Source organism: Schistocerca piceifrons, chromosome 4 (genome assembly GCF_021461385.2).
Source record: "Schistocerca piceifrons isolate TAMUIC-IGC-003096 chromosome 4, iqSchPice1.1, whole genome shotgun sequence".
NCBI lineage: Eukaryota > Metazoa > Arthropoda > Insecta > Orthoptera > Acrididae > Schistocerca > Schistocerca piceifrons.
Genome location: NC_060141.1, coordinates 620,362,731 through 620,379,249, shown reverse-complemented (window position 1 = coordinate 620,379,249; position 16,519 = coordinate 620,362,731). Strand labels below are relative to the sequence as shown.

Genomic DNA, 16,519 nt, shown 5'->3' with positions numbered 1-16,519 from the left:
CACCAGTGTCGTATAGAATATATCAGACATGTTTTCCTGTGGAGGAATCAGTTGATCTATGACCTTGCGATCAAATGTTTTCGGTTCCCATTGGAGAGGCACGTCCTTTCGTCTACTAATCGCACGGTTTTGCGATGCGGTCGCAAAACAAAGACACTAAACTTATTACAGTGAACAGAGACGTCAGTGAACGAACGGACAGATAATAACTATGCAAAAATAAAGAAAGTAAAATTTTCACCCGAGGGAAGACTTGAACCAGGGACCTCTCATTCTGCAGCTGCTCACGCTACCACTGGACCACGCCGCTCCTGAGCTCACACTGTCATGATGTTGCCTATGTGGTCCATGGACTACTCAGTTTGTATATTTTGCTTATTTTTTCACAGTTCCACACAACTTCCTGTTTTCTCAATTGATCTGTGTTCAGTTTATCAAGGCCTATCCACTGTGCCAACTTATAACTAAATCTGAGGGGGGTGCGATGGGGAGGTTCCCTTGTAAGTGCTACCTGTGGGAAGTTGGAAAGAACCACTGCTAATATAATATTTAATCTGATTTCCTCTGTGTGTTCCTTCTGCTTTTGTAAACACTCAGTATGAAGCACAGTTCACTTGTACACTGCCTATATGGAATGAGGAAACCGTTACCTGCTTCTTCTATGCTGCTCCTTCTCTGTGGGTTATATGCATGGCAGGAATTGCCGCCACCTCTTCTTTCACTCCCTCAAAGATCAGCTGACTTAAACTGTGCCCACAATACTCACATACTCATACAATGATATCAGAGAAACAATATACAACAAAAGTCATTGTCGTACTGCCAGCAGTTGAGCCTCATTCATGAAAGGAAACAAATATTGTTTTGCAAGATCTTGATAACATTAGTTTATTTGACAGGACAATCACAAATAAAAAAGTTGCTCTGTTGTAATGGTGCTATTAGGTTTGCAAATGAAGAGCCCATGGAAAAATGGGCTAAGTGACATTTTGTACATTTATCAGGAGAGGAAATTTAAACTTTTAAGATTACAAAAAAATATATAAAGCACTCCAGTCGAATGTAACCAATATAAATATGATGTTAAATTTAATGCTTGCAGAGGATGTACATTAGAAAAAAGGAACAATTGAAATTATGTGATAAAAAAGACAATACTTGCAAAGAAAGTGCATCTTTACCACAAGAAAAACATGGTGGGTCCATTCCTTCCCTTCTTTGTGTTGTTGAGCACTGAAAGTTTCTTTTTATTGGAGCCGGGTTTTGGTTCTTTATGTGGTGGACTGGAATGGAAATTTCTTGTGTCTTGGCCACAACTGTTTGGTTCTTGATGCAATAATTTACCAACAGCCATATGTATTGTAGAAATTTATTTTATGAACTTCTTATGTGCTACCAGTTTCGGCATTACATTGATGCCATCTTCAGGCCCCTATACAATGAGTAGAACAAATGCACTATATAAAAAATATAGAACATATTTTAACAATTGTCAGGTATCATGTTAACTATGTAAGTGGCTCAAAAAGACATGTAGTATATCATTAAAACTATATGTAACATTAGGACAAATATGATTCTGCTTATGTCCTGCTGTTGTTAATAGTTTTCACTGTTTTACTCGAATATAGCATGATAGATGAAGATATGTATACCCCGTTATTCATAAATCTGTACCACATAGTTGTAATAGGCCATGCAACACATCAAATGTACTACAAACAATCGTATGTCCAGTGGAAGAATATTTTTTAAAAAATAATTAACTAATGTAAATAAATAATAAAATAAATTAAAATACAAGAAAATGTGACATAACTATGTCAGAATACATAAGTTACATGTGCATAGCCTAGGTCATATTATGTGGGGTATGACTATATTCAAGTAAAACAGTGAAAACTATTAACAACAGTATGACATAAGCAGAAGCATATTTGCCCTAATGTTACATATAGTTTTAATGATATTCAATATGTCTTTTTGAGCCACTTTCATAGTTAACACGATAACTGTCAACTGTTAATGTATGTTCTATATTTCAACAATAGTACATTTGTTCTACTCATTGCACAGGAGCCTGAAGATGGCATCAATGTGATGCCGAAAATGGTAGCACATAAGAAGTTCATAAAATAAATTTCTACAATACATACGGCTGTTGGTAAATTAATGCATCAAGAAACACATGCCAGCCGTTGTCCCATGGTCCATAATTGATCAACGAAGACAACTGTTTGAATTCCTGAATGTCTGCATAGTCATAAGGTATTGGCAGCACCTCTGAAAATATACCCCTAGAACTAGTTATTTGTAAAGTTATCATGATTTACCTTTCAAAAAGATTCACATTATAAAACACTTACCATTATATGCTCTTATAGGCAATAAGAATTTGCCAGGGCCCTGTGGTTGATACTCAGGCTTGACATCTACTTGTATACCACCAGAATGTTCCAAATGTAGTGGTACCCAGGCTCCATCGTAAGTAATCATATGTTTGAACAGCTTATCTGCCTTCATAACCAGAGCTTTTCTAAGCAATCATGTTTTGAAAGAATATTTTGGTTTGTAACTTGCTTCAGAAAGGTGGTCCAGTTTCATATAGTTTCTTGTTGAACAGCAATGACTTTGTAAGGCCTTGGGTTCACTGTTGTGGTTTCAAAAGAATTAACCTTGGTCTTTTGGTAACACAGTAATAACTTCCTTTCTTATCAAACCAAAGTTTTTATCTCATTTCATATAAGAGTCTCTGCTTATTGAAAATACTATTTTGACACCTTCTACTCTCTCAATGGTATGAATGAGATAGTGATAGTATATGAGCATGGTGTCGTTCTTATTCTGTTCTGAGCATGTATCACAGAACATTACAAGAACCTTTACTTTTGGATCAAGGATTTCACTCATGCAAGTGAGTAAAAACTACAAACTTCATTCCCTCCTTAATTCCCTACATCTTCAGTGCAAGTATAAAATATTGCCTCACTGTCATTTGATGAATGTTGAGACAGTAAAATGATAATTCCATGCAAATGAATGAAGACCTTTTGGCAAACAGGACTTTTATTTGTTGTATCACTTTGTTTGATTCTTACATTGCATCATAAACATCAATCTCTGGAATTGTCATGCCTATGCTTCTACAAGCAATTAATGTCAAAGAATTTAAGCTGGTTAAATAGGAAGATTCATCATTTCAGTCACCAAACAAATTGCAGTTCTTGAGAAGGTGTTCTCTTTCATGGGGTTTGACTTGTTTGAAACACTGAAATGATGAGCATTTGCAGTGACTGCCCTAACTCATGAGACAGTGCCCTAAGGCGCCTATAAACATTACTCATTCTCCCATAACTATTTCTCTTTTCAGCTGATTGATTAATAGGTGGCTTCTCACCTTTATCTTGTGACAAACCACACATTTAAAGATCATAAGAGGACTGCACTACTATCACTCTTCAAACTAAACACTGCTACTATAAGGAAACAACACATAAAAATAAACTCAACTGATCACATTTGTAGTTTCAACAATATTACCTAACAGATTATTGCAAACAGTTCAAACTGATCTTGGACTTGCCTCATTCTTTCCATGAGAAGACTGACAGAATGTTTTTTCTGTTACCACTAAAAGTAAAACCCATTGTATCTGTTTGCACTAGAACCTTCTAAAAAATGCACTTTTTAAGTACTATAATATTCTAATTAGAACATGGATTTTTAACAGACATATATTTTATTATTATAAAAATATACTATTTGATATTTAAATTATTTTCAAATTTTGATTGAAGGTAATATAGTTCAAAGCTTTCTGTCTTTAACAACTTTTTAAATAAAATATTTCTAAACAAAACTTGTTATTCTCTCATAACTTGAGAACAGAACAATACAACTGAGCTATATGAAAATTAAACTAAATAACTTTTGTCTATGTGAAAATTATGTGTAATCCCTACTATACCAAAATTGTAATGTTGTGATTTCTCTTCAAATAACATATTTGTAACCAAATTATCTACACTGTTACTCTCAGTATAACTAGGACTAAGTACTGAACAAAAAGTTTCAATCTGAAACATTTTAAATAAATTTTTTATAATTTTGGAAGTTCATATATCACTCATTTCATATTAAATAAATATTGTAATGGAAAACTACAGTACTGAACAGACAGATATGTCTCTCTTCTTATTTCTAAGTACCTCTTCTGTTCCAAAATAAATTATGAGACGATGGACTTTTTTTAGTACATGCAGCATACAGATTGCACTCTACAATGACCCAAAAGAAGTGCTTCAGTTAGATACAATACATGCTGAATGAATGATTACTTTTATGTGGCTATGTGTATTGCATCTTACGTACATTAGTTTGTATCATGAAATGTCCCAGAGATTAGGTGGAAATGACCATTGTAATAACATTAGAAAAATGGGAGCTCACAAGGAAAGATTTAAGTTTATTTTTTCCACATGGTATTTGAGAGTGGGAAGGCCAAAAAATTGTATGCAAGTTGTTCTGTGCACTCTCTGCCAAGCACATAAGTGCGAATAGCAGAGTAGTCATGCAAATGTTGATGTAGATAAGTAGTTAAGATAGTTTGTTCCCAGTTTGTTTACATTCTAACTGATGTTGTAGTTTAGAAAAATTTTTGTCCTTTATTTTATATGAAGAACACTTTTTGTTGTTATTACAATAATGTGAATTCCAGAATCAGAACACAAGCAGGTCATAAATAAAGGTAACTGCTCGCCTGTGGTACAGATCAGAAAACTTTCCATAAACTAGCATTCATTTGCAGAGAGTGGCTGCTCTCCATATTTTCTGTTTATTTTTGTTACTACTTACCTACTTATGTGTGATAAAAATGTGTTTTAACAGGCTGCTATTGGTTATCAAAATGATGGTACTCTGGCTTGGAACTGTGGGGGATCACTAATTAGTGAATATTATGTTCTCACTGCAGCCCACTGCACACACTCTGGAAAGTGAGTAAACATTTAGCACTTAATATTTAGTTTTGTATTCTGATAACTATTATTGTTGTTCTGCATATTAGTGAAAGACACAATGGAATGGATGAAAAGTGTTATTATGTACAAAGCCTGTTAGTGTTGGTTATAAATTTAATAAACTTAAACACAATGTCATTAGATACAAAAAAACAGTACATAATTGCCAATGAACAGTGAATACAAAAGTGGAATTACAATAAGTAGTCAAAATAGAAATTAATTATCTGCACTGAAAGTGCCTGATCTTAATAATAACCATCAAACTTGCAAGACACGCTTTATACACTGTTCATGGAATGACTATCACAATCCATGCATGCCTCTCAGCTAGCCAAGTTAGATTTCAACATAGCCAACAGCACCCACAGGCATTAGTGTCATGCCTCACATATAAACACACACCCATAACCAGTAGGCATGTCACGTTTTAAATGTGGATGCTTCTAAGCATCTTTATTAATCTTGACATGAATGTAGTGAATGTCAATAACAGATGTACAAGTATTACACAAATACAGCAACTAGTGACATGCCCATATGTTACATATTTGAATTTAAGACTAGTGTTTCTCATTCAAGTGTGCATCCACAGCCAGTGGGTGCATCAAATTAAATATGGGGCACCACAGCATCTTATTTAATATGATGAGCCCATTGGTCATGGACATACACTTGAGCATGAAATGCTTGTCTTATGTTCAAAGATATAATATGTACACATAACACTAGTATCTGTATTTGTGTACTACTTGTACATTTGTTATTGTCATTCACTAAATTGATGGTGAGCATTCACCATATTGATGTCAATATTAATAAAGTTGCATAGGTACACCCACATATAAAATGTGACACACCTACTGATTGTGCTCTCAGGAGCTCAGCATTCATTTATTGGGTATGTGCTTAGTGACCCAGGGTTCCTGAGTGGGGCTGGTAAATGCCACTAGTCCACTGTCACCATAAGCTCTGGGCATGCTTCAGTGTGTGGCACAGTGGTGGAACATTGTTGTCACAGGGAACGGGTTTCTTGGCTTGGCAGCTAGGATTGTAAGGATGATAACAACCTCTATAAAAAAAAATTCCTCAATCTCAAGGTCATGTTGTGCGCTGGTGTGATGCATGGCTGTTGAAGTGGAACAGTTGTTAGTGGGTAGCCTCTGGGGAACCCGCTGCACCTCAGTTTATAAGGCTTTCTCAGGCATGCACGGTCTGTCTGAGTGAACTCTTGCTTCCCTAGCTGCTCATGGGGCTGACATGGACCCTTCAAAATTTTTCATTCCTCCTCCCAGTAGAAAGGGTGGGCAGCTGGAAAGGTACCAACACCAAGTCTAACAAGAGGGCTTACCAATCCTCTTGATTCAGTCACTAGTAACAGAATTCATACTGTTTGTCAGAATATGTTTATTATAGTTAAAAGAAAAAGAGGATAATTTCACTAAAATTTCTCCATTTTTACATACATAGAGGGCATTACTGGAAACTTAAAATCTGTTAAGCACATGTACAGTAGGACTCTGTTGGTTGAAATATCTAGCTCCCAACTAGTAAAGAACCTTCAAAAGCCCAATGCCTCAGGGGGTATGCGATAGAAACTGAATTGCACAACACCTTGAACTACAGCAAAGGTGTTGTGACTTGCAGGGATCTAGTTAACATTTACCAAGAAGAAATGAAAGTTTAGTTGTCCCAGGAAGGCATTATCAACATGCAAAATGGTATGAAAAGGGTGTATGGTGATCTTGTCAAATCAGACTATTTTATGCTTACTTTTAACAGTATGAAACTTGCAAAGAATGTCAAGACAGGTTTCCTATACCTAAGTGTATGATCTTATTTCTCAAAATGCAGTGTTTTAAATGCCAGCACTATGGGCACACTATTCTTGTTTGTAAAGGAGAAGCTACTTGTCACAAATGTGATAAAGCTACCAATGACAGAGTTGGTTGTTCCTTTCCTCCAAAGTCTGTCAACTGCTCTGGGGATCACCCTGTATGGAGTAGAGACTGCAGTGTTCTCCTTGAAGAATGTAAGATCCAGGAGATCAACACAATAAAGCACATCCTGTATGGTGAAGCCAAAAAGCTATGTAAGTCCATACAGCCACCCATATTTGTTGCCTCTTTTGTTTCCATTCTCAAACAGCCAGTCCAGAAAACTTATGCTGCTACACAAACAGGAGTTGCTAGTGTCAGAGCTAGTACCTGTGTTTGTCAATGTACTTGTGCTGATGTAGTTCATTTGAAGCCTTCCCCTCCCCATAGAATTTGAGAAAAGGCCACAATTGTTACATCATGGAACTACCTGCCCCTCAAGAGACCAAGTCTTGTCCACTGCCCAGCACTGCCACTGCCAGTACCACATTTTAAAGCACCTTATGCCCCTGTACTGCAGGAATATACACACTATCACAGGGATGACCTAACTGTGGAAAGTGCCAATGAAGGGATTACTGTTTTTGTGCATAATGCACAACACTCCTCTGTTCTCCACCTGGTTACTGACCTGCAAGCCATTGCTGTTGAGATTCATGTGTGTTAGAGGTTCACTGTTTGCTCACTGTATCTACCTCCGCAAGATGCAGTGGCCTTCGAGGCTCTCACAGATCTTAGGGAACAACTCTCCCAGCCATTTCTCGTACTGGGAGACTTCAATGCCCATCATATTTTGTGGGGCTTGACCTCTGCTTGCCCCAAGGTCAGGCTCTGGAGGGCCTCATGAGATGTGCATCCTCAACACAAGTACACCCACCCATTTTTGTGCTGCTACTGGGTCATTCTCAGCCATTAACTTCTCTTTCTGCTCTCCAACTGTGCTGGCATAAGCTGTCACCAACACTCCAGGTGGCAAAGAAGCTGTGAAAAGATCGATAGCAGACACCGGAGCAAGCGAGCCTATCAGCAGAGAGGCCAAAGACAGACGCGCAAGAAACGGCCACCAACACCCTCATGGCCACCAGTATTTATATCCCTGCTGCGGACTAGAGGGCCAGTCAGTCATCCAGTGAGTCAATGAGCCGAGTCGTCAGCTGCAGCCCAAGGGGAGTCACTGTCGCAGTTAGCCCAGCCTCTAGCTCAGAGTCAGTCAGCGCCTGGCGACCATAGTAGTGCACATAGCGGGACTTGTACTTTACCAGCAGTGAGGCTAATGTGGACTATTACAGAACATCTTGTACCACATGGGCTAGCTTAAGATAAGAAACTTCTTTTTCTGATTAATAAAGAACCCTATAAATATATGCATGCAGCTGTGTTATAGAAAGAGTAAATTGGCCACCAAACATCATTCTCTCCTTGCTTCCCATGGTACAAGCCCACAGTGACGAGATGACACAAAACCAAACCTCAAAGACACTGTTTAGTGGGAAGTAAATGATGATCTTCAGGAGGATTTCTGTAAACATAGTCATCTACCAACAGCAGCAGTGCTGAAACAGGGGTGTCTCCTACAAGTGCCCAAAGACTGCACTCAGAAGCTGGCAAAGAATTTTGTGCAAACTATTGCCAATGCCAGCCTGAATCTGGCATTTTGTCACTATCATGTGACTGTAGAGAGGGGAAAGTTGAACTTCAGATCCAACAGTTCTGAGTTCACAACTATCCTTTCTCCGTGTGAGAGCTGGAATCGGTGCTGTCTGCGATTCATGATACTGCACCCAGTCACAACCAAATCCAGTATGGCATGTTTGCTGGCAGTATCAAAGGATATCCTCCTCGAATGTTTTAATCTTGTAAGGCAGACAGGTACCTTCCCCCACTCATGGAGAGAGGCAATTTTGATACCTTTACTTACACCATGAAAGGACCGCACAACTCCCAGTAGTTATTGGAGTATCACCACAACAAGCTGTGTAGTAAAAACCAAGGAGCAGAAGGTTAACCATTGTCAAGTCTGATTGTTAGAGACCAGGCAACTCCTCAGCCACTCTCAGTGTTGATTCTGGAGATTTTGATCCACTGTTGACAACCTGTCTCTTCTACGTGTGGCTATACAGCAGCCTTTCCTACGTAAACATCATTGCATCAGCATATTCTTTGACATCAGTAAGGCATGTGGTACTACTTGGAGACACAGTACTGCCGCACAACTGTATCAGTCGAACTTCTGTGGCAACCTCTCCATCTTCATACAGTCTTTCCTGTCTCAGCAGATTTTTAGGATCAGAGTTGGTTACAGGCTGTCAGATGGTTTTGAGCAGGAGAATGGTGTCCCTCAGGGCAGTGTTTTAAGTATTAACCTCTTTGCAACAGCCATAAGTAGTATCACACTTATGGTAAGGAGTCCTGTACAGTGCTCATTTGTGGATGATTTTGCTGTCTCCTTTGCATCCTCCAATGTTGCAACAGCAAGCCATGGGTTGCAACTTACAGTATGGAGGTTGGAGGAGTGGGCTGCAAAGATGGGTTTTGGGTTTTCTGCAGATAAGGGTGTTTGTGTTCATCTTTATCATTCTTGTCATATTTTGATTTACCTGCCTTGCATATGAGGGACACCATTCCACATTTTAGAGACTCTGTGAGATTTTTAGGCCTCTTTTTTTTTTCTTCAAATTATCATGGTTTCCACGTCTGAGAGATCTGAAATCCCGAACCCTGAGGGCAGTAAACATCATAAAGTGCCTTAGCCTTAGGTCTTTGGGAGCAGACAGGCTCATCTGCTCAAGATTTATAGGGCTTTTATGTGTACACAATTAGACTATGGGTGCATGGTGTATGGACTGGTGATGCCTTCTTATTTCAAGATCATTGATGCCGTCTGCCACGAGGAGATTAGGCTGACCACAGGTGCATTTAGGACCAGCACCATACCCAGTCTCTGTGCTGAGGCTGCTGAACCATCACTTACGATATGACAGCAGCTCCTCATGGTGTGCCAGGCACACAAGTTCCTCACAGCACTGAATTCACCCACATACCATGCTGTTACTTATCCACCTCTGGAACACCTTTTCTCCCATTGTCCACAAACAAGAAAGCCATTTGCGATCCTTGTGTGGCATTTGCTGGAGTCACTTGAAGTGCAGCATGTCCAACCTTAAATCCAGGGTTTTAACCATCTGCCACCCCGGTTGCTGTAGAGAACCCGAGTCATTTTAGATTTACTGCAGTACAGGAGAGATTGCACTGCTGCTTCTTTTTTTAATGTAATATTTTCTGATGTTTTATATGAGTACCACAACTATGTAGCTATCTTTATGGGTGGCTCTAAACAGGGGACTCTGTTGGTTGTTCAATTGTTTTCCCATAGCACGTCCTCAAGGTTCAACTGCCCAGCTACAATGAGTGGGGAGGGATGTATGTTTTTGTGTGGTACCAAGTATAATGAATTCTACTCTGCTTTTGTAAATGATGAAAGTCTATGTGAATGCAGCTTGCCGCTAACTTGGTGTAATGTTTTGTCTGTACAGAAGTGTATCTGTCGCCTTTATCGCTCTTTCCCTCTCACACATAAATCGGTACAATAAAGTCAGGGCTTCGTGTTTCCTAGTTAGGCTGATCCGTGAAAAGACAGACAAACAATTATGCTAATTGAGGATTATGAGTAATTTCTAGAATTTCATTCGCTCTCTCTCTCTCTCTCTCTCTCTCTCTCTCTCTCTCTGTCCTTTATCTGTGTACAGTTTAAATATATTAATTACGTGAAATCAGCCTAGTAGAATCTCTGGTGGAGCCCTTCGTCTTAATATTCAGCGGCTGGCTTGCTAGAAAAGATCTTTGCATTTGTTATTATTATTAAGCGCTGCATTCAGTTGGGAAAATCGATCGTTTGAACCATTCGTTCAGTTTACGACAGATCTAAAATTTCAGATGTGGATGAAGCCTTTTTGGACGATTTCTAAAAACTCAGAGATTGCAGGCTCTCTTCATCACAGCTGAAACTTCCCAATTAATTACAGGGCCCAGACAATCATCAATGATTCAGACAGAGAACTCATTCGTCATTCACTCTAGAATAAAATGGTCACAAACCTTATTTCTGAGGAAAATTGTATATTGAATCCATTTTCGTACATGTTCCGATTTCTGTTGGTTCCAAGTCTCATGTAATTTTCTTTTACAGGTTTGTCTTTCTCTTTATCGATCACGCTAGCGGCACAAACTTTCCTAGCTCGCTTTAGCGCGAAGAAGAGTAAATAAATCTCTTTTTAGCAATCCGAAAATCTTCCAACCGATACTTCCGAAGCTGTTCCTCACTCTATAATAACCATGGAGCATACATTTCTGTACCTCTGTTGTTCCAAAGAATAAAAGTACTAGAAAAATACTTTGGCGTCGACGAGCTGTCGGCGCATATATTACTAGAAAATCTGATCAGATACTTTTCAAACGTAAATACATGTGGATGATTTGGTTGACCATTATTAATTATTGCGTGGTAGAGGGTAATTTTCCGTGGGGAGATTACACAAGGTACATGAGTATTGCGGGGAACAAAAGGGCAGATCTAGCAGCCAAACAGGCTTGTCATGCTCCTCAGTTTATTTCAGCATGCCATCCCCCTGCAAGCTGTAGCCTCACTGTTGACATACAGAGTCTTGTGTCGTTAGGAGGACGAGTGCTGAAAGTGACAGACAGTAAACTCCATCTAGTGAAGTCGGCAATGCAGCCATGACATGCCTCCTAGCTACGTCGACAGGGCAAGGTCTTCCTTACTCATCCTTGCATAGGCCTATAGTCATGATATGCAGAGCTTCTTCCTTCAGCAAGACTACCCTCAAATGTGTGTTGCTTGTGGGGTACAGATCACTGTGTACCACATTTTATAGGACTGTGTTTTATTTTCCTATAAGCAGGCTGCAGCAGATTTTCTGATGGATCTGCCTTCTATTTTCAGTAAAGTTCAAATGAATGTGATTTGAGTTTTAAAGTTTTGTGAATTCCATAATATTTTTCCCAAGGTTTTAGGGCGATGGTTTTAATGTGTTAACAGGGTGACTGGCTCACCCTTTTTTTGGTGAGTGGTCAGCCAGTGCCATTTCCCAGTGCCATTCTTTTAGCTCATTTGTCATATTACTTGTGTTTTAATCTCACGTATAGCTACTTTTACTCTTTCATCATTGTTTTAGCACATATGAGATAGACTGATTGTGTGGTCAATTTGGGTGCATGAATGTGCAGCAATTTTAGAGATTTTATCCACATTCATTTGTTTTAATGACTATAAGGACACTGACAACCTCGCTGTGGAACACCCATAAGCTCAATATGAGTTGTGACACTAGTACCATCAGAAGTTTGCTGGTGCTGTTGGCTATGTTGACGCCCAGTTTGATTTTGACCTGCTAAGAGGCATGTATGGATTGTGATAGTCGTACTGCAAACATTATGCCGGCCGCTGTGAGCAGTTCTAGGTGCTTCAGTCCGGAACTGCACTGCTGCTACGGTCACAGGTTCAAATCCTGCCTCGGTCATGGATGTGTGTGATGTCCTTAGGTTAGTTAGGTTTATGTAGTTGTAAGTCTAGGGGACTGATGACTTCAGATGTTAAGTCCCTTAGTGCTTAGAGCCATCTGAACCATCTGCAAACATTTTATAAAGCTTGTATTGCCATGTTGATGTTTATTATTAAGATCAGGCAGTTTCAGTGCAGATATGTTTGAATTCAAATAACTGATTTCTGTTAAATTTGAAATATTTACTGTAATTCCACTTTTATATCACTGTTCATTGACAACTATGTCCTGTTTTTTTGGCCTCATTAGGGCCTGCTTGGAAGTGAACCAGTTGGTTTGGAACTAGTTACCAAACATATGTACTGCAGCTGTTGATGGATTCATTAATAAAAGCTTCATAAAATACTAAAAAATGTTGAAACTGAAAAAAAATCTTTGTGGAAGATAAGAAATGAAGAAAGATAATGACTCACTTAAATATGAAATATGAGTATCACATAGAAACACAAATGAGCAAACCATTGCCACAGCTTCGATTCTTCTTCATTATAGGAACACACACCACCTCTTCCACTCCACCCTCCTGAAACAAATCTCACTCTTGCTATCACTTTTGTTGTTTGTCAGAATGTATCATTTTTTACTTGTTTTTGTGTAAGAAAACAATAATGACTTGTTTCAGTTTATTCGTTATCTCTGCAAAATATCATACATTTTAGTGTTTAATAATAAATGTCATTCATTTACACATTATGCTTATTTTCCAGATAATTTTTTATTTTCTTTGATTAGTTTGCACTAAATTTTGTGTTAAGTTAAAAATTAGTTTTAGTCTGTTGCATTACTGTGCATATGTTGCTGAATGTGCCTGCATTAGCACTTCAGCTTGTGGTCTCCATCACTCTCTAAATCTTGCACCTCTTTCCAACATGGAGCACAGACACGACCTTTGTTGAGTTTAGGTTCTGAAAAGATGTGAACAAAACAAGAACACAGGAGGACATCAACAAAAATAAGGTTTAAAAGAGAATTGCATTAGAGCATTAGTTATACTTCAAATTACTTTAGTATCACTCCGTAAGTATGGTGTGGAAAGTCCTGGCAGAATGTAAATAATTTATGACTAAAGGGAACAACTCACTGAATAGTAGAACCCAACAATCATGGCTGCCCCACTGTAACTGGTTACTGTGTTCCCACAGAAAGAATCTCCTTTCTTGTTAGCCAACACCTCCAACCAGTTGGTCATAGGCTAGACACTGATATTAAAGATCTGAATCACTTCCTTCCCTGGCTCTTGACCATCCCCACCACATTACCACCTGGATCCCCACTCATCACTGTTGATACCATCTCCATATATACTAATGTTCCTCATGCCCATGGCCTTACTGCTATCAAACATTATCTCAACAATGTCATTCGACTTCAAACCCACCTCTTCAGTCCTTATACATCTAAATAATTACAGCCTCACACATTAATACTCCTTTGAGGAGAAGATATATAAACAATTCTGTATCATGACCTTGGGCACTGAATGGCACCACCCTATGCCCATCTGTTTATGGATTATTGATAGGAAATCTTTCTAGTCCCCCAAATGCCTTGTTTGATTCTGTGTCACTGATGATGTCTTCATGATATGGATCCAAGGCCACTACTCTGTCCTTTCCAACCTCAACACCTTCTCTTCTATTTGCTTCACCTGGTTCTCCTCATCCTAATGTGTCACTTTCCTGGGTATTGATTTCCACTTCTCTGATAGCTACATCTATATATTTCTGTCTACATCAAGACTACTAAACACCAACAGTACCCACATTTTGATAGCTATCATCCCTTGCACACACAAAAAAATCATTTTCATGCAGTCTGGCCACCTGTGGACAACATTTCTGCAGTGACAAGAATTTGCCTTGCCCAGTATGCTGAAGGCCTTAATAAGGCCTTCACAGACTGGCACTACACCAAAACCTAGTTCAGAAGCAGTTTTCCAATACCATATCCTCACACCCCCAAATCCTTTCACTACTTCCAAGAGCCAGCTGCAAAATCATGTCCTTCATCAACTATCTATTATTGTCTTCATATATCCATAATTGAAATGGATGACTTGGAACATAAGCTGGTATAATATATGTTAAAGAATGACGAAATTCCTCCAGCTGTATTAGGGTGTTGGTTTTATTGGCAACTAGTTTCGATGTTGTTACTTCATCATCTTCCAGCCCATACTTGTTGACAGCAACTGTATGTGTCTAACACTAGTAGTCAGTAGTGAGATAGGCGTGTTCCATGTGGAAGGAATTTCATCATTCTTTAACATATCTATTATTGTGTATGGAAATGAGAGACATCCTACTGACAATCCCTCCCACCCCTCATACAGTGGTATTCTGCAGCCCACATAGCCTATACAGTATTCTGGTCTATCACTATGCCACTCTCATTCTCAACCATTTGCCACATGGGTGATATACCTATGAAGGACCCAGGTGCAATACCTAAATGATTCACTCAGCCAGCACATTCTACTCCTGTCCCATCACAGGCTTATCCTAGCCCATCAGTGCCAGGGCCACCTGTGAATCAGCCAGGTTATGTACCAGCTCTTCTGCAACTTGTGCACGTCATTTGATGTGGGCTTCACCACAAACCAACTGTCCAACTGTCCACCAGAATGAATGGCCACTGCTAAATTGTGGCTAAGAGCAGTGTTGACCATCCACTAGTGAAACATACTATTGACCACAACCGCGCCCCCCCCTCCCCGTCCCCCACACACACACTTCATTGTCATTTGTCATCATGCTCCCATTCCATAAAATTATGCGTTAAAAAAATATCCATATTCTGAATTTAAATATTGCAAAATACTACTGCATTATATTCATTTATTAAAAATTCTGATATTGATAACATTTAAGAACTTGCACAAAATCTTTGAACACTAAAGAGAGTGTATATAATGAAAATGTCTTCAGGAGCAGGATATTTACACTATTGACCATTAAAATTGCTACACCAAGAAGAAATGCAGATGATAAACGGGTATTCATTGGACAAATATATTATACTAGAACTGACATGTGGTTACATTTCCACGCAATTTGGGTGCATAGATCCTGAGAAATCAGTACCCAGAACAACCACCTCTGGCCATAATAACGGCCTTGATACGCCTGGGCGTTGAGTCAAACAGAGCTTGGATGGCATGTACGGGTACAGGTGCCCATGCAGCTTCAACACGATACCACAGTTTATCAAGAGTAGTGACTGGCGTATTGTGATGAGCCAGTTGCTCGGCCACCATTGACCAGACGTTTTAAATTGGTGAGAGATCTGGAGAATGTGCTGGCCAGGGCAGCAGTCCAACATATTCTGTAACCAGAAAGGCCCGTACAGGCCCTGCAACACGCGGTCATGCATTATTCTGCTGAAATGTAGGGTTTTGCAGGGATCGAATGAAGGGTAGAGCCACGGGTCATAACACATCTGAAATGTAACGTCCACTGTTCAAAGTGCCGTCAATGTGAACAAGAGGTGACCAAGATATGTAACCAATGGCATCCCATACCATCATGCAGGGTGATACGCCAGTATGGCAATGACGAATACACGCTTCCAATGTGCGTTCACCGCGATATCGCCAAACACGGATGCGACCATCATGATGCTGTAAATAGAACCTGGATTCATCCGAAAAAATGACGTTTTGCCATTCGTGCACCCAGGTTCGGCGTTGATTACACTATCGCAGGCACTCCTGTCTGTCATGCAGCGTCAAGGGTAACCGCAGCCATAGTCTCCAAGCTGATAGTCCATGCTGCTGCAAACGTCGTCTAACTGTTCGTGCAGATGGTTGTTGTCTTGCAAACATCCCCATCTGTTGACTCAGGGATCGAGACGTGGCTGCACGATCCATTACAGCCATGCGGATAAGATGCCTGTTAATTTGACTTTGACTGCTAGTGATACGAGGCCATTGGGATCCTGCACGGCATTCCGTATTACCCTCCTGAACCCACCGATTCCATATTCTGCTAACAGTCATTGGATCTTGACCAGCGCGAGCAGCAGTGTTGCAATACGATAAACCGCA

At 39.5% G+C, this 16,519-nt stretch overlaps 1 protein-coding gene across 1 annotated transcript in view; it reads left to right on the top strand.

Moving 5' to 3' along the window:
- The window catches only part of LOC124794917 (serine protease snake-like), a 271,581-nt gene that overhangs the window by 233,220 nt on the left and 21,842 nt on the right, over nucleotides 1-16,519 (top strand). Inside the window, exon 5 of the mRNA XM_047258621.1 lies at nucleotides 4,888-4,994. Coding sequence (XP_047114577.1) covers nucleotides 4,888-4,994 — 107 coding nt within the window. The remainder of the gene's footprint in view (nucleotides 1-4,887; nucleotides 4,995-16,519) is intronic.